Source organism: Schistocerca nitens, chromosome 4 (genome assembly GCF_023898315.1).
Source record: "Schistocerca nitens isolate TAMUIC-IGC-003100 chromosome 4, iqSchNite1.1, whole genome shotgun sequence".
NCBI lineage: Eukaryota > Metazoa > Arthropoda > Insecta > Orthoptera > Acrididae > Schistocerca > Schistocerca nitens.
In genome coordinates, this window is record NC_064617.1 from 298831483 (window position 1) to 298858769 (window position 27287).

Genomic DNA, 27287 nt, shown 5'->3' on the forward strand with positions numbered 1-27287 from the left:
GGAAAAGAGACAAAATTCCAGAAGATTGGAAAACTGCTTAATTGACCTGTTGTACAAAAGGAGATCACGTAAGTAAATAACTACAGGGGAATCTCATTAAGATCAATTGCAATACAAAATTGTATCCCACGGTCTTCTCAATGAAGCACAGGAACAACTGAAACCAAGAGCTGGAGAATACCGAAACTTGAATCTAGAGCCAAGCCGAAGACATAAGAAAATTTGTAGCAAAAATTTAATCTGCACAGCTGTTGATTCCAGAAAAGTCCGCTGACTCAGATGACCGTTAATCACTCTAACAGATATTACCAGAAGGAGGTCTAGATTTGAAAACATATTCAATCACAAAACAGACACTGGCAGATTCAGAGGCTAAGGTTAAATTCATTGAGAACTCTTAGGTCCTACCGAAATCAAAACGAGAGTAAAACTCGGAGACGGGCTATCTCCGTACTTGAGAAAGTGAAACAAAAATGGCGCAAACAGAAATCAGTCCTCAAAAGTGACCAACTAATCAGTTTAGGCAGAAGAAAGTTATCTGTAGATTGGCTAGCATTTGAAGACAGTTGATTTTTTTTTTTTTTTTTTTTTTTTTTTTTTGACAGGAGCAGCAGAGCAAAAATGGGCACGAGTAAATGGTTTGGCGAGATCGTAACTGATCTGAAATTGGCATACGTATTCCAAAATATGTACAAAACCACGAAAGCTTCAGGTCCAAAATTCAAAAAATAGTAGTTTGACCAAGAGGAAAACCCAAAGAAGACGACTGGGGCGACATGAGTTGAAAAGAGAAAGGAAGCCAACAGGATAGGAATGAAAAAAATGTGGACGCATAAGAAGGCAAATGACCACCTCTAAGTAGTCGCCTAGTGTAAATGGGCTTATTCGAAAACTATAAATAACTAATTAGTATATCTATTGAGTGATAACAAAGCGTTAGTGAGACTGAGGACTTGAACTGGAACCAATCAGACCACACTAGTTATTTTGACAAATGAACATCATGCTTGGAGGAGTATGGTGTGTAAGTAGGCTGTTTAGGTTTTTTTATTGGTAACGCCACGTAGCGCTCTGTATGAAAATCACTGGCTGTTCTGTGTGCAGTCTGTGGCTGGTTTGCATTGTTGTTTCCTACTGTAGTATTGGGCAGCTGGATGTGAACAGCGCGTAGCGTTGCGCAGTTGGAGGTGAGCCGCCAGCAGTTGTGGATGTGGGGAGAGACACGGTGGAGTTTTGAGAGCGGATGATCTGGACATGTGTCCGTCAGAGAGAGTAAATTTGTAATACTGGATATCATGAACTTATATATATATATATATATATATATATATATATATATATATAATGACTTTTGAACACTATTAAGGTAAATACATTGTTTGTTCTCTACCAAAATCTTTCATTTGCTAACTATGCCTATCAGTAGTTAGTGCCTTCAGTAGTTAGAATCTTTTATTTAGCTGGCAGTAGTGGCGCTCGCTGTATTGCAGTAGTTCAAGTAACGAAGATTTATGTGAGGTAAGTGATTCATGAAAGGTATAGGTTATTGTTAGTCAGGGCCATTCTTTTCTAGGGATTTTTGAAAGTCAGATTGCGTTGCGCTAAAAATATTGTGTGTCAGTTTAAGCACAGTCATTTATAATTTTTCTAAGGGGACGTCTCATTAATACATATATATGTTCATGATATCCAGTATTACAAATTTACTCTCTCTGATGGGCACACGTCCAGATCATCCGCTCTCAAAACTCCGCCATCTCTCTCCCCACATCCACCACTGCTGGCGGCTCACCTGCAACTGCGCAACGCTACGCGCTGTTCACATCCAGCTGCCCAACACTACAATAGCAAACAACAATGCAAACCAGCCACAGACTGCACACAGCACAGCCAGTGATTTTCATACAGAGCGCTACGTGGCATTACCACTGAAAAAACCTAAACAGCCTACTCAAAAGTGACATGCGACTGATGGGAGAAATGAAGTACGAAATAATGGCAAGTGTATTTGTATTGGCTTGGTACGCAGAACAGAGAGTAATCATTTCATACTCATCCTGTAAACGACGATGATTCGTTCAGCGAGATACTCTTTTTCTTGTTCACTGTTCTATGTGAATCTTGGGTACGGTATGAGACGGGGGTCACGAGGTCTTCCCTGTGGCTAGCATCTCCTGGATTTGCTGCATAGTCTTTCCCTTAGTCTCGGGCACCAGAATGAAGACGAACACGGCGCCAGCAGCGCACAGCCCGGCGTAGATCCAGTAGACGACGGCTGTGCCGAGGGCGCTCGACATGGGTTCGAAAGTCTTGGTGATGACGAAGACGAGCAGGTAGTTGGTGAAGACGGAGGCGGCGGACGCGATGCTCTTGGCCTCCGGGTTGAAGAGCTCGCCCATCATGAGCCAGGGCACGGGCCCCATGCCCAGCGAGAAGACGACGATGTAGACGCAGACGCAGACGAGCGGCAGCCAGCCGATGCCCTGCAGGGCAAGGTGGATGTGCAGGCCCAGCACCGCGAGCGCCACCGCCATCACCGCCGTGGACAGGAGCAACAGCGCGCGCCGCCCCAGCCGGTCCATCAGCAGAGACGACGCCAACGTCGCCGCCGCCATCACCACACCCACCACGATCGCCGCCGCTGAGGGCGACAGCGAGCTGCCGGCCTCCTGCAACGCGGGGTAATAGACAAGTCTGTTAAGAAAAAGGCACTTCTTTCACATTATGAGTAGAGTTGTAAAACTACCATATGTGACTTGGCTAAATGGTTCAAATGACTCTGAGCTCTGAGGTCATCAGTCCATATGTTACTGTAGACCGTCATAAGCAAGTGTAGACTATGGTAGTTTTCATAGTAGCTTTACTCAGTTAAGGTCATACCTGCATTACCTGTAAGTTTGAGGTGTTAGATACCTATCGGGCGGTACCTCATAACGATTGCTTTCTTTACACGTGCCATCAGTGTCTTAATAGATTCCCCTAAAAACCGGAAGTGATGAACTGTCTAGAAACTGAGTGAGCATATACAGTACTAGCCATTAAACTTGCTACACCACGAAGATGACCTGCTACAGACGCGAAATTTGACCGACAGGAAGAAGACGCTGTGAAATGCAAATGATTATCTTTTCAGAGTGTTCACACAAGGTTGGCGCCGGTGGCGACACCTAAAACGTGCTGACATGAGGAAAGTTTCCAACCGATTTCTCATACACAAACAGCACTTGACCGGCGTTGCCTGGTGAAACGTTGTTGTGATGCCTCGTGTAAGGAGGAGAAATGCGTACCATCACGTTTCCGACTTTGATAAAGGTCGGATTGTAGCCTATCACGATTGCGGTTTATCGTATCGCGATACTGTTGCTCGCGTTGGACGAGATCCAATGACTGTTAGCAGAACACGGAATCGGTGGGTTCAGGAGGGTAATACGGAACGCCGTGCTGGATCCCAACGGCCTCCTATCACTAGCAGTCGAGATGACAGGCATCTTATCCGCATGGCTGTAACGAATCGTGGAGCCACGTCTCGATCCCTGAGTCGACAGATGGGGACGTTTGCAAGACAACAACCATCTGCACGAACAGTTCGACGACGTTTGCAGCAGCATGGACTATCAGCTCGGAGACCATGGCTGCGGTTACCCTTGACGCTGCATCACAGACAGGAGCGCCTGCGATGGTGTACTCAACGACGAACCTGGGTGCACGAATGGCAAAACGTCATATTTTCGGATGAATTCAGGTTCTGTTTACAGCATCATGATGGTCGCATCCGTGTTTGGCGATATCGCGGTGAACGCACATTGGAAGCGTGTATTCGTCGTCGCCGTACTGGTGTATCACCCGGCGTGATGGTATGGGGTGCCACTGGTTACACGTCTCGGTCACCTCTTGTTCCCATTGACGGCACTTTGAACAGTGGACGTTACATTTCAAATATGTTACGACCCGTGGCTCTACCCTTCATTCGATCCCTGCGAAACCCTACATTTCAGCAGGACCGCATGTTGCAGGTCCTTTACGAGCCTTTCTGGATACAGAAAATGTTCGACTGCTGCCCTGGCCAGCACATTCTTCAGATTTCTTACCAATTGAAAACGTCTGGTCAATGGTGGCCGAGCAACTGGCTTGTCACAATACGACAGTCACTACTCTTGATGAACTGTGGTATCGTGTTGAAGCTGCATGGACAGCTGTACCTGTAATCGCCATCCAAGCTCTGTTTGACTTAATACCCAGGCGTATCAAGGCCGTTATTACGGCCAGAGGTGGTTGTTCCGGGTACTGATTTCTCAGGATTTATGCACCCAAATTGCTTGAAAATGTAATCACATGTCAGTTCTAGTATAGTATATTTGTCCAATGAATACCCGTTTATCATCTGCATTTTGTCTTGGTGTAGCAATTTTATCGGCCAGTAGTGTATCAAGAGCCAGGCAACCTACAGAACATATTTGTTCTACATAGTTATCCCCCTGTCTGTTACTTCAAGGTTAACGGTATTCATAATGAAACTGTCAATGTTTAATTCAGGTTCTATTCGAAAGTCGTTGATTTGTAATGCGAAACAGAGGAATGTTCTAGTAAAAATAAAGAACACAGTACATATTTATCAAGTTCCTCAGGAAAATGGTAAAATATAAAAACTGCAATAACAAAATGTGTCAAATATTGCTTGAATACTTCGCCGAGCTTATACAAAACGTGTTTCTGTTTTTCACAAATAACTTTCGCATTTATCTATAATAATAGGAAACTCTTACCTTTGATCATGATGAAGAACGTTCTGCCGAGTACAAAATAACGATAATTGTACATAATTTCTTGTGTTTGTACATGTAAACTGTACTTGCATCGAAAGTAATTGCTTTGGTCGCATTAAAGGGCAGAAATTACGCGATCAAGTAATTTTTATTACTTAGAAAATGCAATTTGTATTCTATTGACACTGGACTAACAGTGAATGATGTGCCGTTCTAATGATGTACAAAACAAAAGACCAAACAAGCAAAAAAACAAAGAGAAGTTGTCGGCTCCCAGTTTCTCTCTTTCATTTATTTTTCTTTCCCTACCGGTGCTACCAATACCACCGCTAGTCCTACCATTAACTAAATTTATGTAGTGTACCAGAATTACTGAACTGTACTTTTTTGGTAGAGCGCTACTGTAATTATCCTTAAAACACACACAACAATGGTGTAAAACTCTATGATATTTATGATTTTACAAACATGTTTTCGGCTTTTCCGACATCACCAGGTTCAAAGATAAATACAGTATGTTTGGCTCTGAAATTTTGTGGTGTCTTAAAACAGTGCACTGTAATTAGCGAGATAGCTCAATATTTAATGTACCAGATATTTTGTCTACATTCAATAGTTTTACACTACGTTATCATTAAAATATTATTATTTCTTTCCTTTTTAGAACAGTTATTCTGTTTTGTTATATAGTTCATTATTTAATGTGTTACATATTTTGTCTAAGTTCAATAATTTTGCGTATCATCTTCACTGAAATAATTCCTCTGCATTTAAGTCCAAAATCAAACATTATGAACTGTCATTTTTGGAAACAAACTGCGATACTATGTAATGCATTAGTTTAAAGCTTTTGAACCTATAAAATTCAACAACCACATATACTGTATTTATCTTTGTACCTGATGGGGGCCCAACAGCCGAAAACTGGTATGTACAACAATAAATGTTGTAGAATATTGCACCACTGTCGTGCCTGTTTCATTGATAATGTATAAAATGTTCTACCAGGAACCGACAGTACAGTGAATCAGTTCACTTCTTTTACTTATTTTCTTATTGTAGAAATAGTTCTCGGGTGAGGAGTCGTATGTCGTGGTGAAATTCCCCCAATGTTTCATCGACACAAGAGACTGGCTACATATATGAGGGTCGTCCACAAAGTAAGTTCCGTTTCTATTTCTGTCCGCGGCAGCGCTACGATCGTAGTTCCGAGCACGCGTAGCAGTTACTCTGACTGAAGGAGAAGACATGTACGTCATTTTCAGATCGCTGCTGCCGATGTGTGCTTTGTAGTGCTTCTTTATAATGTCAGCCGTAATTGAAAATGCCGCCGCGTGTGAAATCAGATCTGTGATTCGTTTTATAAATGCAAAGAAAGTTAAACCAAAGGAAATTCATCGGCAAATCTGCGAGGTTGACGAAAAAAATGCTATGAGTGATTCAATGGTTAGAAGATTGGTCAGACTGTTCAATGAAGGACGTGATCAAGTGCACGATGAAGAACGAAGTGAACGCCCGTCTGTGGTTACTGATATACTGGTTCACACAATTGGAGAGAAGATTAAGCACAACCTTAAGTTTACACTTAGTGCCCTGGATATGGAAGTTCCGCAAATCTCACGATCACTAATTCATGAAATTGTTACTGAAAATCTGAAATTTCGAAAACTTTGCTCACGTTGGGTCCCCAAAATTCAAATTGAACAACACAAAAAACAACGGATGGGCAATGCACTTCAGTTTTTGGCACGCTACAATGAAGAAAGCGATGGATGGTTTTCTTTCTCGGATAGTCACGGGGGAGGAAACTTGGGTATCGTACGTCACCACTGAAACAAAACGGCAATCAGTGGAATCCCCAACGAAGGTTAAGCCTAAGCAAATCTTGACCTCTCGAAAAGTCATATGCGCCGTTTTTCGGGACTGAAAAGGCATTTTGTTGATTGATTTCTTACCACGGGGCCAGTCAATGAATGCACATCGTTACTGCGAAACCATTAGGAAATTGCGCCCCGCACAATACACAGGCGGCACCCCTCTATGAAGAAGGCATATATGAACTAGTGTCACGCTATGACAAGTGCCTACAAAATTTCGGAAGCTATGTAGAAAAGTAGTTTGAAGTTGTGGATTTTTGTACAATAAATTGAGCCGTGGTAAAAAAAATAAATAAATAAATTGCTGTTTTGAAGAGCGCGCCGCAGTGCGTTGTGAGAAGCAGTCGCCCTCCGTTTCTGGCGGTGGCACCGCTGTGGTAATCGCAGCTTTGGTGTCTCCCTCCGGTGGGAAAGCGGAAAGGTTGCCTGTTCACGTGCATTTAAGGGGCGCTATCAGCTCGGCGAGTCTTATTTTTCTGCTTCCTGTGTATTTTATTAGCATCATCAACCCTTTGTTTTATGTTTTAAGTTCCACAATTTTCCACCATTTTACCTTTAAGTCACCGGTTTTATCGCCAACTTTTATCTTTTATTATTTATTATCTTCATCTTTTTAAAACAAATTCTGTAGGCTGAAGAGCGGCGTACTAAGCTGCTGCCAGCTCGCCCCCTTCAGGGGAAATCGAAACAAAAAAAAAAAATCTCGGAGTGTCAGTCAGTCAGACAGTCTGAGGCAGTTGGTCAGCCAGGGCAGTCTGTCAGTCTGGGCCAGTCTGGTCAGTTGGTCAGCCAAGTTAGTCTGCGTCTGTCTCTCGTCCGCACTGGTGAGGCGGTTAGTGTCTGTCGGTCGTCCGGAGTGCTAGTATGTGTTAGGCCGCCAGTCCGCTCGAGTTTGCTCGGGCAATGGGCATTGGCAGTTGCATCGATCGGTTGGTCGGTCGCGCACTGGGACACAAGATGTGTGCGCCTGGAGCGTCGGCGCATGTGAGGTCGCCATATCAGTCCAGTGGCCGCGCCGTATAGCGAGGCGTAGTGGATTCACGGCCAACACGAGAGCAACAGGAATCAACCCACGACATCGGTCTGGCCGGGGCGAGCTGTGGCGCTGTGAGACGGGAGATCGGCGCGCCTTCCTGCGTCCGTTGAAGCGGCTGGCGGCGGACGGTTCGGGAGAGCGTTTTGGGGGTGCTGCGCCAGGTCTTTGCCAGAAACCGCAGTTATTAGAAGTTAAGTGATTAGTGATATGTTGTTACAGTAACTTGTTAAATTCTACTTGTGTTCTTGATCAGTCTCTTGTTCCCAGCCTGCTCGTCTGTCTCTCGTCCACATTTGTTAGGCAGTTAGTGCCTGTCTGTCTGTCTGTCTGTCGGTCTGCCATACGTTAATAGCTGCCCCTGTCATGTTTGTCGGATTCGGTGTTACCGAATTTATAGAATTAAGGTAAAGACCGATTTCCTGAAATATGTTTTTATCTTGCCTATCATCTCGCGAGGCGGTATATGTGTAATGTAGAGCATGTTGTACTCTTTATGCAAGTCTGAATTTCATGGGGTTTTATTTAAATAGTCATTTTTATGAAGTTGCCACCCTTCCACCGTAATATCCCTTTTAAAACCAAATTGCACTTTTGATGGCAAATAATTTATTAGTGTGAGTGTTTGTACCGTTTCTATCCCTCTTACGGGGTGCATAGTTTATGTGTTTGTGTGAGTTGTTAAAATTTTACACTGCACCAGTGTAGTTTTCAGAGGTCGTTGTGAGCGGTCGTGATTACGGCCGTCTTGAAAGGGAGGGGAAGCTTCTCAGCCCGAAGGCTCCTACTGAAAAAAAAAAAAAAGTTATTCTGCCTCTGAATAGTTGTAACTTGATTTAGAGGGTCCTTCCGACTGTAATTTTAAATCTGTTTTTGAAAAGGCTGTTAGGAATAAAATTCACTTTTGTTAAAGGCAATTTTATTTTCCTTCAGTTACTTCCTGGCAACTACTTCCACGCTCACCTAGTGTGATTAAATGTGTTAATGTTCTTGGTGAATCGCTAGTAAATAAAGTAAATTCTTTAAGAAAAGATTTTGAAAATTAAAATTCACGGTTCATAAATATTTTTTCTGTACCTATACACGTTTGTTTTATATAACCAAATGGAACTTACTTTGTGGACCACCCTCATATTTTACTAGTAGCGTGAACGAATGCAGTGCGTCTCCTGTTTGCACACACATTTATTTTCATGTGCGTGACTTCGCGACGGCAGTGTAGTACTGTGGCGTGAGCTTGAGAGGAGCGGGCTCACCTTGAAGATGGTGGAGGTGTAGAAGACGACGGCGTTGATGCCGCTGAGTTGCTGGATGGCCATGAGGCCGAGCGACAGCAGCAGTCCCCTCCTGGCAGCCGGGCTGCGCAGCACGTCACGCACCGACGCCTTGCGTCGCGACGACTCGTCCACCTGAGCAGCCGCAGACACCACATATTGAAACCTGCACGTCATTGTATAGCCTTGTGCGCTACATTTCCCGAAGTACTGTGTGGACAAGAACTCCGCAGCTTGTCCTTTATGTGGTTGGTTGAATGATTCGGGGGACGGGACCAAACAGCGAGATCGTCGGTCGCATCGGATTTGGAAGGATGGGGAAGGAATTAGGCCGTGCCGTTTCAAAGGAACCATCCTGGCATTTGCCTGAAGTGTTTTAGGGAAATCACGGAAAACGTAAATCGGGATGGTCGGAGACGCGGGTTTGAAACCGTCGTCCTCTCGAATGCGAGTCCAGTGTGCTAAACACCGCGCCACCTCGCTCTGTCCTTTAGGTGGAATATCGCATACATGTAATTATGCAACCGAGTACGTGTGATGTTTTAATTCTCGTTTTTACTGTTTCTGTCAATCGACCTATCCTGATATTTACAGTTTCATGTGTATTTGAGATGAGTATCAAGGGACTCACATCCGGCTAAGTAGTGTCTGCCCTTGTTCTGTGCCAAAAACTCAAAAAAAAAAAAAAAATAGATAAGCATTCTACTACTAGAAATTTGTGCAACTCCAAAATAGCGAAATGGGCAGAGTGCTCTTACTGAAATTTTAAATGTCATCGTTATCTTAAAAACGTCTTCTGGATAAAAGTACTGTTTCGCCACCCATCTATCAATTGAAGTATTGGAGATAATAATTCACCGTTCTAAAATTTTCTGATAAAAACGGAATAGTCCTTTTTAGCTTAATATTGCTACACTCCTATGATATGGATTACTGTCTTGTTGCGGGAAGATGCTGTAACGGTCCCTGGCAACACACACACTATTAATAAACTAAAATTTAATTGTACTATATACGCCGCTATGAAGCAATTTGTATATACTGTAATTATTTAACAAAAAATATTATTTAATTTTGTGTAAAGGACATTCGTTATTATTGTAATATTTTCTGTAGTAATATTCTCTATGTATTTATGATTGTAATATTTCTATACTCATAATGTAATTACGAAATGTGTCAATATCTGCGATAAGAAAAATGTAAAATACAGGCGCAGATTGCAAAGAGACATTAACGGTTGATAGTGATATAAATAGGAATACATAGTGTGCATTCTTTGTCGTCTTCCTCGAGAGCTGAGAGAGAGAGGAACCTGTGACGTAGCATTTTATGAATGGGTAGACTTCATTTGTCTGTATCTAGATTTAGCCGCCATTAGAGGAGAAATTACAAACTAATGTAAGTTGAATTATTGTTGTGGTCTAAATACATTATAATTTATCAAAAGTGTGTATTACTTATGTAAATTAGCTTGCCCATGTCATCTATAATATTTCTTTAAAGAATTTTCAGCACTTTTTAGCAATTATCGCTGGTGTTAGTGGGCTGTGCCGCGACCGAACGATTTGCAGCGGCGGCACATTTAAAAAATTGTTCCGCTAAGAAAAATTAACCAAACCCGTAAATCGGGAGCAGATAAAAATTAGCAGTGAATTAAGAAAATGTTTTTCTTTTACAGCGATCCTGAGACTGACGGAATTTATTACTAGTTTCACATTTGTGCATTCATAGGCGGACAGTTAACGTTGGTTCTTTCAAATAACTTAAATGTATAGTGAAGTGTGTTTTATCAATGATAATTAAACGTCGGCTTGGCAATATTTAACCATTTTCTGCTAACAGTGACAGTCTTGTGTTCCATAGCTAACACCGGGAAAAAATTCAGTTAATATTTAAAAAAAAAACCACTGCATTTAGAAAATGTGTGCCAAGGCCGAATTATGTAAAAGATATAATTCTCAACTAAATATTCTTAATCAGTTAATATGAATTTATCAGCATGAGAGGGTTGACTAAGTTCACGTAATTTTAAATGTACTTAATCCTGTCTAAATGAGTTATTACCACACGTAAATAAGAGGTTCTACAACAAAGTTCGTACTGAAAGAAAGAAAGAGCAAATAACAAAAAACAATTTTAAAAACAATAAAAAAGGTAACTATTTATATTTTTAAATTTAATTTATTTCATTAAAATGCCAATAAGAAATCGCAGGCCCTCTATTCGTTGCAGAGTTCTGGTTGGGGTGGTATGGACAGTTTTGAACGACTGTGAAGTTCAGACGTTGAGGAGCTATAAGTTACGGAGTTCATGTGAACCGCCTAGAACGCTTTCAGCGACAGTAGCTTCTGAAGCTTTAGTTCATACATTTTACGTATTGCATCGCGTTCCTCTGATGTCGTATACGTGACGTTTTAAAAGCTAAGGGACAGTGAGAGGATGTGGAGCAACTATTAAAATCTTTGAGAAAAAAAAATGGAAACCTGGGTGCACAAAAGTTAGGCACAACTGATGTGACAGACCAAATTAATATTTAATAGCTTGAATACAAAGTACTAATGTTCCATAATAACATTTATCAGTTCGTTATCAACCGGCTTCTTAGGTAATCGTCAGATATCTAACGATGGGCTACGAAGCCAACAGTCGGTTCACAGAGAACCAATAAATATCATTATGGGACATTAATACTTTGTATTCAGGTTGTCCTACAATCGCCCACCGCAAAACGCAGGATCAGAAATCTGCAACCACGATTGTCACAGGATCGACGGAGGCGCGGTTGTGACACTAAGCTCGAAACGAAAGGACGACGATCAATTTTTGGGACGATGCTGCAAAATTGTGTACTCTGCACTCTGCGAGCGAGGCCAGCAGTCTTCACCACCTGCGCCAGCGTACCAACTGACGATAGGCCCAGAACCCAAGCGACAGACCTCTTTGGTGCAGACGTAAGCCACAACTGGCGGACATCTGCACTCTGCATCCTCGACTGCCGCAGGCAGGGCCTCCTCCACATCTAGGATGAGGTACCCCGGCGCACTGGATTTCTTTCCAGCCCTGGACGGTATTTCCCTGAGAGGCTGCATAACTCCTTAGGTTATTTGTACGGCTGTGTTCGATAACATCAGTGTTCTCGAAATTCTTCTAGTTGACGTGCAGCTGATGTTCGGTAGAGCACTTGGAAACATTTCAAGTAAACTACCCCATTGTTAGTAGATTATTTCTACACGCCAGAGAGATAAACAAGATAATCATAATGGTACAGATAAGACCTGAGAACTTAGATGAGAGAATTCAGAAATTCTGTGGTGCCCACTTCCTGACATCCATTATGAGAAGTTCGTACTGGCAAACAAAAATCTCTATTGAATCTCGAAAGTATACTGCTTTTATTTTCCTGGGCAGAAGTTACCAATTCACTGTTAGGCCATTTGGACTAAATATCAGTGAAGGTGTATTTATATCTGCGCTAGACACTGTACTTGGACGAGATTTGCTCGATAGAGTTACCTTGTATGTGGACAGCCTAGTGATCGCTACCGAAACATGGGCGGAACATCTCGATCTGCTTGAAAAAGTAGTTGCGAAATTTTTAGAGTATGCAGTAACAGTAGATTCGCCAGAAGTCAACTGCAGTTCCTAGGACATATAATTTCTCCGGACGGTATTATGCCGAATCCTAAGGAAATGAGTACTATCAAAGTGTGTCCCTATCCTAAAAATGAAAAGGAATTAAAATCTTTCATGGGATTAGCTTCATTTTTTCGACGATTTTGCCTAATCAATTAATCAGCCAAGAATGTTTATTATACTTATTACGAAAGAACATCATGTGGAAACGGACCCGTGAGTGTAGTCAAGCGTTTGACAAAATCCGAGACGCTTTAGTTAACGCCTAGTTATCCGAAACTGGAACAGGATTTTTACATTGCCACTGATTCTTCCGAAACAGGCCTAGGCGCTACGCTTTTCCAAATGGATGATCCACACGATATGAATACCATTAAGATTACTGGATTCGCAAGCAGAACCATCTCTAAATGTGAAAGGGCATACTGTACCACAGAGTTAGAGATACTAGTTGTGGTATGTGCGCTTAAAAAGCTTAGATATTTTGTCTATGGAAAACGAGTAACCATATTTTGTGACCATAAAGCTTTGTGTTATATTTTAACGGGAAGAATGTTTCACTCAAGGTTAACCAGATGGGTCTTGTTACTTCAAGAATATAACATTTCAATGCAATATGTAAAAGGTAAAGACAACGTTGTATCTGATGCTCTATCTCGTTTGCCTAGCAGGCAGGATAGTGAAGCATTTGAGGAACAGACTTTAGATTTCAAAGTAATGAATCTGTCTATTGCATTTTGTGAGAAACAAATTTCAAAGTTGTGTCACAACATGTTGCAGGTGCAAGAACAAGATGCTTACTGGAAACTTATTCGAGATGTAATCAGCCAAGGAGCTACGAATCATTCGAGTAGTCTATATACTTTACAATCTAATATATTATTTCGAAGAAAAACTCATGCTGAACCATGCAAAGTATACGTTCCAAAGGAACAACTGGAATCTTTACTGTGGTATACACATCTGAAGTGGGGACACTTTGGATCTTTAAAATGTGAAGCCAAGTTAGCCTAATATTGCTACCATCCCAATTTACAACGCTTGGCTAGTAACATTCTAAAGAAATGTAAGATTTGCCAGAAAACTAAAACCATCAACTATTGCCGAAAAATTGAATTACATCCAATCATACGACACGAACCTTTAACATTGATATCTTGTGATATGTGTGGAACATGTCCTACTGCTCGTGGAAGATTTAAGTATATTCTGGCATTCTGCCATATTTTTTCGAAGTATGTGAAATTGTATCCTTTGAGGAATCTACATGTGTGTCCTGTGTTAAAGAAATTTGTCAATGATTTCATAACAGAGTTTGGAAAACCGAAGAAGATATTGACAGACAATGCTGCCTATTACACCAGCAGAATCTGGATGGCGACTATGAAGGAATACAATATTAACTATATATATATCACGTTATTATCCCCGTGGGAATCCAATCGGAAGATTGTTCTGCGAATTAAATCGATTCCTAAATACATATACCACAATCAACATTAAAAATGGATCGAGTGGTTATCAGAATTTGAAAGGATTTATAACGACTTGCCTCATACTTCTACAGGATATTCGCCTAACCAAGTGATGTATGGGAAGGATCATTCTCAAGACCGGTTAAAGGGATGGCCACAAATTGAAGAAGACAATCTCACTAAGGAGGAGATCTCGAAGAAAGTTTACTTACATCTTCAACATTAAGCTCAATTACGGAAGACAAAATTCGATAAAAATGTGAAGAAGGTAATAACCTATGCTGTTGGAGAAGAAATATTGTTGAGAAACCATCCAAAGGCATCGATAAAGAAAACCTTAGATAAGAAATGGCAGTATTTATATACTGCACCATACAGAATAATACAAATTCCCCAAGAAGGAAGTTACGTACTTGCTAACTGTGATTCTGATGTGATAAAAGTTTTACTCCACCACACAGAGATAAAAAATATTATCAATGAGAAGATATGTACCGTTTATGAAGAGAAAACAAAGGAAAAGAGAATGAGAAGAATATTTCCTAACAGGAGACTGAGCCCCGTGATGAGCTAAAAGATGTATTATTTTGTTCTTTATTTTATATATACGCTACTGGCCATTAAAATTGTTACATCAAATAAAAATGCAGATGATAAACGGGTATTCATTGGACAAATATATTATACTAGAACTGACATGTGATTACATTTTCACGCAATTTGGGTGCATAGATCCTGAGAAATCAGTACCCGGAACAACCACCTCTGGCCGTAATAACGGCCTTGATACGCCTGGGCATTGAGCCAAAGCTTGGATGGCGTGTACAGGTACAGCTGCCCATGCAGCTTCAACACGATACCACAGTTCATCAAGAGTAGTGACTGGCGCATTGTGACGAGCCAGTTGCTCAGCCACCATTGAACAGACGGCCAGACCAGCAGTCGAACATTTTCTGTATCCAGAAAGGCCCGTACAGGACCTGCAACATGCGGTCGTGCATTATCCTGCTGAAATGTAGGGTTTCGCAGGGATCGAATGAAGGGTAGAGCCACGGGTCGAAACACATCTGAAATGTAGCGTCCACTGTTCAAAGTGCGAACAAGAGGTGACCAAGAAGTGTAGCCAATGGCACTTCATGCCATCACGCTGGGTGATACGCCAGTATGGCGATGACGAATACACGCTTCCAATGTGCGTTCAGCGCGATGTCGCCAAACACGGATGCGACCATCATGATACTGCAAACAGAACCTGGATTCATCCGAAAAAATGACGTTTTGCCATTCGATCACCCAGGTTCGTCGTTGAGTACACCATCGCAGGCGCTCCTGTCTGTGATGCAGCGTCAAGGGTAACCGCAGCCGTCTCCGAGATGATAGTCCATGCTGCTGCAAACGTCGTCGAACTGTTCGTGCAGATGGTTGTTGTCTTGCAAACGTCCCTATCTGTTGACTCAGGGATCGAGACGTGGCTGCACGATCCGATACAACCAAGCGGATAAGACGCCTGGCATCTCGACTGCTAGTGGCACGTGGCCGTTGGGATGCAGCACGGCGTTCCGTATAATGCTCTTGAACCCACCAAGTCCATATTCTGCTAACAGTCATTCGATCCCGACCAACACGAGCAGCAATGTCGCAATACGATAAACCGCAATCGCGATAGGCTACAATCCTACCTTTATCAAAGTCGGAAACACGTGGTATCACAACAACGTTTCACCCGGCAACGGTGGTCAACTGCTGTTTGTGTATGAGAAATCGGTGGAAAACTTTCCTCATGTCAGCACGTTGTAGGTGTCGCTACCGGCGCCAAGCTTGTGTGATTGCTCTGCTCATTTGCATATCACAGCATCTTCTTCCTGTAGGTTAAATTTCGCGTCTGTAGCACATCATCTTCGTGGTGTAGCAATTTTAATGGTCAGTAGTGTAGTTTACTGTCAAGGATTAGTGACAGACATTTTTCTCTGTTACTGAGAGGAATGGGATGGTGATAGTAAGAGTGGAGCGGCCAAATAAGATTGTTTGACTTGCCACCTTGATGTTTCCGTGAATTACTCCACCCAACCAGTAGCTTCACTTAACGTGACATGGGGCATGGTGTTGGCAGGCTGGACTCGCATGCGGGAGAACGACAATTCAAATCCGTGTCCGGCCATCCACACGAAGATTTTCCGTGATTTTCCCAAATCGCTTCAGGAAAATTCCGGGATGGCACAGCTGATTTCCTTCGCACTCTTGGGACAATCCGAGCTTGTGCTCCGTCTCTAACGACCTCGTTATGAGCCAGACGTTTAACTATCCGTCGTACTTTTAATGTGGCAAGAGAAATCTGTAGCGTTTTGTGGCAATCTAGGCAGGTTATATATGAATACTTTTGTATTTTGATTTAACTTTCTCCTCTTAAAGATAATGGAATGCTTAGGTTCTGACTTATTATAGAGTCAGAGACTTTTCGGCTAGACACCAAGCGAGCTGATAATGGGGAAGCGAGAATACCAATTAGCAATATTTCGTAGGGACGTTTGCCTTACATCTAATGGAGAAGTCTCGATTAGCTTGAACCAGTAAGCGGAATTTATTTTTAACTTAATTTTGGAATGGGATACAGGTTAATTGGTATATGTGCAGTTATTTTTGTGTGTGGTATCTTCATATCAACACACATTTGTCGGTAGTTTTTTTTCTGCATCGAACAGTCTTCCTACAAACACATCACAAATTTGACGACCTGATGTATCCTGCATGGTCGTACTGCACCACTCAGTACAGCACCTGTCAGTATAGCCTAACCTTTTTGCTTCCGTGCATCTACACTTCAACACCTGGCTCGCTGCCCAGGGGAAAATAAACATTAAAGGCTTCCTCTTGCCACGTAAACTAGGAGGTACTAACCAACACAAAAACATTTGACTGGTAATGGCTATAATTATTAATCTGCAAATGAAGTAAACAGTAATGTAATGTTCGGTACACCGTCCTCAGTCACCTTTAGAAATACCTGCACTTACAGCTGTTACACCCTATATCTCATGGACAAAATGTGAAAACTAGTCTGTCTGTAAGTGTATCTGTTTATTTGCGTATGAAGTGAGGGCGATTACTGTTTACGTTACTGTAGTTGTAGATACAAAAGGCGACCTGCAGAGGCGTGGAAATGTATGTGTAAACACGTCACCTCGGCCTGCAGCAGCGCTATCTCGTCGCGGTAGTCGTACTGGGCGCCCCGCAGCCGCAGCAGCGCGCGCACCGCGTCGCGGCGCCGGCCCTTCGTCAGCAGGTGCGACGGCGTCTCCGGCATGAAGAAGAAGGCCACGCAGAACACCACCACCGGCGCCAGGCACGCCCCCGCCAGCGCGTGGTACGGCGCTGCCGCCCCCACGCAGTACGTGTACAGCACACCTGTCGGCAGCGCCCACTAGAGTACTTGCACCCCTTCGTTAACACCACATGGGTCTGTAACAAGCTCACCATACATAATGTTAATCTGATTGTTAAGGGGAACTGCTCGTGAAAAATGACTAAATATTTGAAAAAATTTATGCTCTCCAGAAAAGAGTATTTCATGTCGGTTACCAAAATATGTAGTTCATGGACACTTTCATTTTCCATATTTTCATAAATTTAGTTTGAACCTGAAGTTGTACCGGTGACACGCAGCTTTGGCATTTTAACCCTTTCGTGAGCGGTGGGAAACATACCTCCCACTACAATGAACTCGCTCCTAGTCCCGTGGGATTCACAGTCCCCACCTCTGTACGGTGCTCCCACCTAGTGAACAGTGTAGGGTACTACTTCCAGTCGGAAGTTCCCGCCGGTTTTGCTCTACCTTCGCGCAGAGGCATTGTATAGCTGAGTGTTGCTCTGTAGAGGAGCCTTTCAGTGCTGTCTGCGTGACATTTTCTGATTTTTTCCTCAAAGCTATAGTATTTACCCAAATTTATGAAGGAAAACGTAAAATTGGAACGAGGAGAATTCCAGTTTGAAACAAAAGGAGCCATTTCTGCAGTAAAATGGATGGATAACCGTCCAGTCACTTTCCTGTCCTCAATTCATGACCCATGAGAAACAGCCACAGTGAAAAGGAAAAACAAGGATGGTACTAGTACAGTGATTTCTTGTCCTGAAGTTGTGGCAGAATACAACAAAATAATGGATGGTGTCGATAAGTTTGATCAATTACGAGAAAGATATGCTATTGGCAGACGTTCTGTAAAATGGTGGCACAGAATATTTTATTTCCTGGTGGACGTTGCTGCAGTGAACAGTTTTATCCTGTGGAAAATAAGTAAAAGAGAAAGTGGACTGCATGATCAGCTCACGTACAGGATCCATCTAGCCAGACAATTGATCGCTGGCTTCTCATCTCAAAAAAGGCGTAGAGAGAAACCTGTCCTTCTGGCAAAAAGGGGTAAAGTACCTGAAGATTGTCGTCATATGGCTGTAGGGGAGCATCAAACCATTTTAGGAGAAAGCTACTGGACGTGCCGTTATTGTAGTACCAAAGCTGCGGAAAAGAGTACTCGCTGTGTTTGTACAAATTGTCAAATACCACTTTACATAGACGCAAGTTTCAGAAAATTTCATGCCAAGTAATTGTGAACAATCATTGTAACAAGAGAAGTAAATTTATGAAATAAATATGACATATATTGAAAAAGTTGTTTTTGTCATTTAACTCCAAAGAAGGGCAGTGGGAAGAATACTTCCCACCTTGTTGTGTGACTTCACTTTCACAGTTGGAGCAAATTTGATATTCTGTACGATAAATATACCTATCTGTTAACTACTATCTCCTCTCCATTCATTAAAAAAAACTGCTCAATAATTTTGCCCACGAAAGGGTTAAAATGCGTCATGATATGTGATGCATTCTTCTTTGCCTTACTTTCTTGAGCTTTCAGATGTGGATCATAATCCATTTCGAAGCAACATCGAATAATACACATCAGTTGGTTCAACAGTCACGTGCAGAAATTGGGTGTACTGGCATACAATACCTTCACAAGCTTTCCTTGCTATTATAGAGGCAACTATGCACAAGTAAAGAAATACGGCAAATTAAATCTTCTTAAAAGATAACTCGACGGTCTCTCACAGAATACCGACGAAAGCGTCAACAGCTGCATAGGGGAGCGAAAACAAGAAACTTTATTTGTCGGCTGACAGTGTTGGAGATAGGTGTAATGGACTCAATAAAAACTTTAAAATGTGGTATAATTTCTAGAATTCATGTTCTGACTACATTAGATATCCAGGCTGAAAGGAATATGATTTCTGCTGTAACAGTAATTGATTGGCTGTGAGTAAACAAAGTTTTACCGAGGAGACTAGGCTAAATAAAAGAATGAACGAAAAAGGTATGGAGGATAAAGAGACACTTGACTAACAGGAATATGAAGCTTGAATATTCTTAATCTGCAGACTGATATGCAAATCAGACTGTAAATCTTTTGCGATTTACTGGAAACCTGAATTTTGTGACTCAGGTACACTTTTCTCCTAAATTCACCATAATTGCCGAGCGGTCTGAGGCGCTGCAGTCATGGACTGTGCGGCTGGTCCCGGCGGAGATTCGAGTCCTCCCTCGGGCATGGATGTGTGTGTTTGTCCTTAGGATAATTTAGGTTAAGTAGTGTATAAGCTTAGGGACTGATGACCTTATCAGTTAAGTACCATAAGATTTCACACACATTTGAACATTTTCACCACAATTGGCACATATAATTAGAAGGAAATTCTCAACCTCCCTTGCCTATGATGATCATGAGTGAGATTAGTTATCTTATTTTATTAAATATACGGGATGGTCCATTGATAGTGACCGGACCAAACATCTCACGAAAAAAGCATCAAGCGAAAAAATTACAAAGAACGAAACTCGTCTAGCTTGAAGGAGGAAACCAGATGGCGCTATGGTTGGCCCGCTAGATGGCGCTGCCATAGGTTAAACGAATATCAACTGCGTTTTTTTAAATAGGAACTCTCATTTTTATTACATATTTGTGTAGTACGCAAAGAAATCTGAATGTTTTAGTTGGACCACTTTTTTGCTTTGTGATAGATGGCGCTGTAATAGTCACAAACGTATGAGTACGTGGTATTACGTAACATTCCGCCAGTGCGGACGGTATTTGCTTCGTGATACACTACCTGTGTTAAAATGGACCATTTACCCATTGCGGAAAAGGTCGATATCGTGTTGATGTATGGCTCTTGTGATGAAAATGTCCAACGGGCCTGGACGACATCATCCAAGTGTCCGGACCGTTCGCGGGATAGTTACGCTATTTAAGAAAACAGGAAGTGTTCAGCCACTGTGAAACGTCAACCACGACCTGCAACAAATGATGATGCACAAGTAGGTGTTTTAGCTGCTGTCGCGGATAATCCGCACATTGGTAGCAGACGAATTGAGGGAGAATCGGGAATCTCAAAAACGTCGGTGTTGAAAATGCTACATCAACATCGATTGCACCCGTACCATATTTCTATGCACAAGGAATTGCATGACGACTACTTTGACCGTCGTGTACTGTTCTGCCAGTGGGCACAAGAGAAATTACGGGACGGTGACAGATATTTTGCACGCGTGCTATTTAGCGACGAAGCGTCATTCACCAAAAGCGGGAACGTAAATACGCACTATTGGGCAACGGAAAGTCTCTACCGATGTTGCTACAAGATGTTTCACTGCATGACAGAATGGCGATATACTTCCAACATGATAGATGTCAGGCACATAGCTCGCGTGCGGTTGAAGCGGTATTGAATAGCATATTTCATGACAGGTGGATTGGTCGTCGAAGCACCATACCATGGCCCGCACGTTCACCGGATCTGCGTCCCCGGATTTCTTTCTGTAGGGAAAGTTGAAGCATATTTGCCATCGTGATCCACCGACAATGCCTGACAACATGCGTCAGCGGATTGTCAATACATGTGTGAACATTACGGAAGGCGAACTATTAGGTGTTGTGAGGAGTGTCGTTACACGTATTGCCAAATGCATTCAGGTTGACGGACATCATTTTGAGCTTTTATTTCATTAATTTGGTATTTACAGGTAATCACGCTGTAACAAATGTTCAAATGTGTGTGAAATCTTATGGGACTTAACTGCTAAGGTCATCAGTCCCTAGACTTACACACTATTTAACCTAAATTATCCTAAGGACAAACACACACACCCATGCCCGAGGGAGGATTCGAATCTCCGCCGGGACCAGCCTCACAGTCAAAGACTGCAGCACCTTAGACCGCTCGGCTAAGCTCGCGCGGCAACACGCTGTAACATCATGCGTTCTCAGAAATGATAAGTTCACAAAGGTACATGTATCACATTGGAACAACCGAAGAAAAAAATGTTCAGACGTACCTACGTTCTGTATTTTAATTTAAAAAACCTACCTGTGGTAACAGGTGAGCCATTTGTTTGTGCCGGCCGCGGTGGTCTCGCGGTTCTAGGCGCGCAGTCCGAAACCGTGCGACTGCTACGGTCGCAGGTTCGAATCCTGCCTCGGGCATGGATGTGTGTGATGTCCTTAGGTTAGTTAGGTTTAGGTAGTTCTAAGTTCTAGGGGACTAATGACCACAGCAGTTGAGTCCCATAGTGCTCAGAGCCATTTGAACCATTTGTTTGTGACTATTACAGCGCCATCTATCATTAAGCGAAAAAAGTGGTCCAATTAAAACATTCATATTTCTTTATGTACTACACGAATATGTAATAAAAATGGGGGTTCCTACTTTTAAAAAATGCAGTTGATATCCGTTTGACCTATGGCAGCGCCATCTAGCGGACCAACCATAGCGCCGTCTGGTTTCGCCCTTCAAGCTAGACAACTTTCGTTCTTTAGAGTTTTTTCGTTTGACGCTTATTTCGTGGCATATTTGGCCCGGTCACTATCAATGGACCACCCTGTATGGTTCAAGTGGCTCTGAGCACTATGGGACTTAACTGCTGAGGTCATCAGTCCCTTAGAAGTTGGAACTACTTAAACCTAAATAACCTAAGGACGTCACACACATCCATGCCCGAGGCAGGATTCGAACCTGCGACCGTAGCGGTCGCGCGGTCCCAGACTGTAGAGCCTAGAACCGCTCGGCCACTCCGGCCGGCCGGACCACCCTGTATCTGCTTACGTCCAGGTGTCATATACTGTCATGAGATCAGTATGGAAACAGTCATTCCACGAGTTGAGCTTTTTGCCAGCAGCGTGTTATGTTCATCTCACAACGTTCGTTACGGTATTTACTATACTAAATAGAAGTACGAACGCAACTGAGCTTACCTATGGTGATCATGAGCTGGAAGAAAGAGCCGAGCGTGCCGCGCACTGAGCTGTGCGCGATCTCTGCGATGTAGACCGGCGCGACGGCGCTGATGCCGCCGACGGCGAGCCCGGCCAGCAGGCGCGCGCAGTAGAGCGCCGCGGCGCCGCCCGCCGCCAGGATGACCACCCAGGAGGCGGCCAGCGGCAGCGCCAGCCCCAGGAGAGCGGGGCGGCGGCCCACCACCTGCGACACGCGGCCCGCGGGCAGCGAGCCCACCATCGAGCCCACGGCCAGCAGCGACCTGCACGCATCCGAGCACCATTTGTCTCGATTCACGTCCTACCTCCAGTTGAGGCATCACGAATCATATCGTCACCAAACCTTCCACGAAGTCCGAGGACACCAGAGACCTTCTTGCGGAAAGGGAAGCACCTTGTTACACCCTGAGACTCGCTTCACATCCCACCTCCAGTGGAGACACTTGTCTGGAATCGCAGAACAGCGGAGGACCTCACTACACCACCAGCCTCAATTCGTATGTGACCTTCAGTGATGATTCCAGTCCCTGTGGAAAGTTCCGTAGCGTCTAAGGACAGTAGTGGCTGGCTCATTTCAGGACACTTCATTACACCCTCCCCCTCAATACGTATCCCGCATCCAGTTGAGACATCATGGATCCCATTGCTACCAGGCCTTCAATGAAAGAGAGCAGTGACATGCCCTACGCCCTCTTCCTCAGTTCACCGGCCAGAGTGGCCGAGCGGTTCTAGGCGCTACAGTCTGGAACCGCGCGACCGCTACGGTCGCAGGTTCGAATCCTGCCTCGGACATGGATGTGTGTGATGTCCTTAGGTTGGTTAGGTTTAAGTAGTTCTAAGTTCTAGGGGACTCATGACCTCAGAAGGTAAGTTCAAAAATGTTCAAATGTGTGTGAAATCTTATGGGACTTAACTCCTAAGGTCATCAATTCCTAAGCTTACACACTACTTAACCTAAATTATCCTACGGACAAACACACCCACCCATGCCCGAGGGAGGACCCGAACCTCCGCCGGGACCAGCCGCACAGGAGGTAAGTCCCATAGTGCTCAGAGCCATTTCTTCCGCAGTTCACATCCCGCATCCTGTTGACACATCGTAGATCCTATCGCCATCTTCCTTGGCGTCTAAGGACAGCAGTGACAAGCCTACATGATGGTGCCTCGCTACACCCTTAACTTTAGTTCACATCTTACACGCTGTTGAGGGATCATGATGCCATTACCACCAAACTTTTCACGAAGAAGAGTAGTGATGTGCCCACTCGAAGTCACGCTACACTCTCAGTCCCAATTCACATCCCATCTCTATTAGAGGACCATGGATCGCACCACCACTGAAAATTCCACGGAGTCTACATCCAACAGCGACCCACTCACGTGATTACACCACGCTACACCATCAGCCTTGTTTCACATTGCACCTGTATTGGGAACATCTTGGATCCCGTCGCTACCATAATTCTGACTGAGCCTATGGCCATCAGCGATCTTTCTATTTGAAAGCACTTCACTGTACCCTGACTCTCAATTCAGTCCCTGTCTGCAGCTGAGGCACCGTCGATAACATTGTCACTGAAACTTCATGTAGCCCGTTGACATGTAGCACAAAGCTATCAACCCCAAAAGAAAACCGCCCATTTGAAACGAACAATTAGATGGAGTGGCAATGGCTTCCCCGCTCTCCCCTGTAGCTGCGGTCATCTTCATGGAAGCCTTTGAGCAAACGACCCTAGCTTCTGCTCCGTTACGTCCCAGTTGTTGGCTAAGGTATGAGGACGACACATTCGTTATCTGACCACACGGTGAAGCGGAATTGGGAAACTTCGTCCAGAACTTAAAAGGCCCGCACAAAAATATAAAGTCCACACGTGAGACTGAAAACAATGGTACCTTGCCATTTCTGGATGCGGAAGTATACAGAGCTGCCGAAGGTAAACTGGAACACAAAGTGTACCGGAAACCAATGCACACTAATCGGTACCTGCACGCGGAGAGCCACCACCACCCAGCTCTAAGGTATTCTGTTCTGCATACGTTAACTGCCCGAGCCTACCGGATAAGCGATGTAAATAACATCAAAGAAGAATCAAAGGAGCTACAACGCACGTTTCGTACGATTACAACAGCATAATAAATCGGTGATAGCGGAACACCACCGTCACTGTGGACAACCTATCAGGTTCCAGGAGGCCCGAGTATTGGCGAAAGAATCGTGGATGCGAGAACGCAAAATACGGGAGGCGATCGAAATTATTAAGCAGCCTGACAACATCAACAGAGAAGATGGCTACAAACTCCCGGCGTCCTGGCTGCCGGCCATCCCAGTCCAACAAGCCGCGAGCGGTCGCGGTGCAGAAGCTACACGGGACACGGACGTATCTGCACAGACAGCTGTAGAGCAACTGTCAGTCCACCTCCGCGCACACCAGGAGGAAAACTTGCCGACCAGAAGCCGAACGCTGATTGGCGGACAGCTACCAATCGTTGACGACATGGACATCCACGAATAGCCTCTTTCCTTCCATCTTCCATTACGTCATGACTAGCCAATCATATTAGACGGCTAATTAAATGTTTTACAACAGTGACGTCAGACATCGATAGTCTGTAATAAATAGAAGAACCTATCCTCACGCAAAACCAGTCGTGCCCTGAGGAAGGCCGTTGCAATTCGGCCGAAACGTCGGTTTTAGTTTTTTATTGTTGTTTTTAGCAATGACACGGCATAAAAAAATGGTTCAAATGGCTCTGAGCACTATGGGACTCAACTGCCGTGGTTATCAGTCCCCTAGAACGTAGAACTACTTAAACCTAACTAACCTAAGGACATCACACACATCCATGCCCGAGGCAGGATTCGAACCTGCGACCGTAGCAGTCCCACGGTTCCGGACTGCGCGCCTAGAACCGCGAGACCACCGCGGCCGGCGACACGGCATAATATCCAGAAGAATTTTAATCACTACAATTTTCTTCCTTCATACAATTTTGCATGCAACAGATGCAGGTCAGCAAGTAGAGTCCGTCTTCCTCCTTTCCAAAGGCGTTTCACACTGTTTGACATCTGCGACCACTAACGAAATTAGATCGCACTGAGTATGTAGGCAGATATGTGATTGACTCGATAAAGATTTATCTCACAGCATACATGGGAGAAAACCGTTGAACAGAAAGGAAAGAAACAATCGATGAGCCTCAAGGAAATATAATAGCATTTACGAGGTAGAATGATCAGCAGCACTATAAGATAGTTCGCTAACGATGTTATCTACTGATAGGTATCGCCACTAAACAAACGTAAGGGAATTCATCAAGGCTCGGACAAAATTTCCACTTGGTGCAAGAAACGACAAGTATCTTTACATGTGCGTGGATGCAGTAAAATGGCTATAAGAAAGAGAGAGAAACTGGTAGTATCACATCACATCATATATTAGCAATGTGAAATGGGACGGTGACGGAAAGTGAGTATTAGAGAACCAGCATGCATGGAAGACGTGTTCACAAGGTTTCGGAAGAATACAGTGCATCTGTAAAGGAAGCTACATACAAGCCAGTAGCGCGACCAGTTTGATGTATCTATGACATATGACAGCGAGGAATGTCGATGTCCTGCGATGTCCGCTATCAATGACTCCTCTGGCGACTGGAAAGAAGCGTGTTGGGCATAAAATGAGCCGTCTAATAAACTGCGTGTTGCGTCATAGCAGGTGAAATACAATAGTAGATTATTGTTCCAGTATTAGCAGTCATTGTCAGCTATGCATGAAAATACAGCAGATATCATGAATTCAGAGGCAGTGCTTGAAATAACCGCAGAAATCAATGTGGGACCTACGAAGAACGTATCCGTTAGGACAGTGCGGTGAAATCTGGCGTTAATGGGCTATGGCAGCAGATAACCAAAGCGAGTGCCTTTGCTAACATCACGACATCGCCTGCAGCGCCTCTCCTGGGCTCGTGACCACAACGATTGGACCACAGACAACTGGAAAACCGTAGCGTGGTCAGATGACCCCCGCTTTCAGTTGGAAAGAGCTGATAGCAGGTTTAGAGTGTGTCACAGACCCCAAGAAGCGACGGAACCAAGTTTTCAACAAGGAACTGTGCGAGATGGTGGTGGTTTCAGAATAGTGCGGGCTTAGTTCACATGGAATGGACTAGATCTTCTGGATGTTCGGATATAAGGAGACAATTTCTAACCATTCACAGACGTCATGTTTCCAAACAGCTGTGCGCCATGTCAATAGGTTACAAATGTTCACGATTGGTTTGAAGAACATTCTGGACAGTTGGAGAGAATGAGTTGGCCACCCGATCGCCCACCATGAATCCTATCGAAAATTTATGGGGCATACTCGAGAGATCAGTTCGTGCACAAAATCCTGCACAGGCAACACTTACGAAATTGAGGACCGCTATAGAGGCAGAATGGCTCAATATTTCTGCAGGGTACTTCCAACGAGTTGTTCAGTCCATGCCACGTCGAGTTGCTCCACTACGCCGGACAAAAGAAGGTCCAATCCAGTACAAGGAGGTATCCCATGTTTTATGTCACCTCGGTGTATACGCGCTGGTTTAGGTACCAGTGGCGTCACTTGTAGTAGCATGATTATACAGAACATTTCACAATTTCTATTACAGGCTTATAGGGGCTGGAGAGGGGACCTGATAGAGTTTTGATAAAGATCTCAAGTCACGAGATGTACCGTATGGATGTGAAATATGTGTGAAAACGACATACTTTCAAATCTCGCTCTTCATGGTATGCGCACAGTGGGGACGGTGAGATCTGACTAATGGGCTCTCCAGTAGCCAACTCATGGCGTGGTTAGTGTTTAGAATAATCGTCGTTGTGTTCTCTTCTGGATGGCGAAGTACTTACACTTGAAAGAGGATATTCCAACGCGC

At 43.8% G+C, this 27287-nt stretch overlaps 1 protein-coding gene across 1 annotated transcript in view; it reads right to left on the reverse strand.

Moving 5' to 3' along the window:
• Positions 1 to 1390: 1390 nt before the first annotated feature.
• LOC126252100 (facilitated trehalose transporter Tret1-2 homolog) overlaps positions 1391 to 27287 on the reverse strand; it is a 67420-nt gene continuing 41523 nt past the window's right edge. Inside the window, exons 3-6 of the mRNA XM_049952960.1 lie at positions 22353 to 22636; positions 17237 to 17460; positions 8930 to 9082; positions 1391 to 2669 (exon numbers count right to left, since the gene is read on the reverse strand). Of these exons, the coding sequence (XP_049808917.1) occupies positions 2145 to 2669; positions 8930 to 9082; positions 17237 to 17460; positions 22353 to 22636 (1186 nt within the window). The 3' untranslated portion in view covers positions 1391 to 2144. The remainder of the gene's footprint in view (positions 2670 to 8929; positions 9083 to 17236; positions 17461 to 22352; positions 22637 to 27287) is intronic.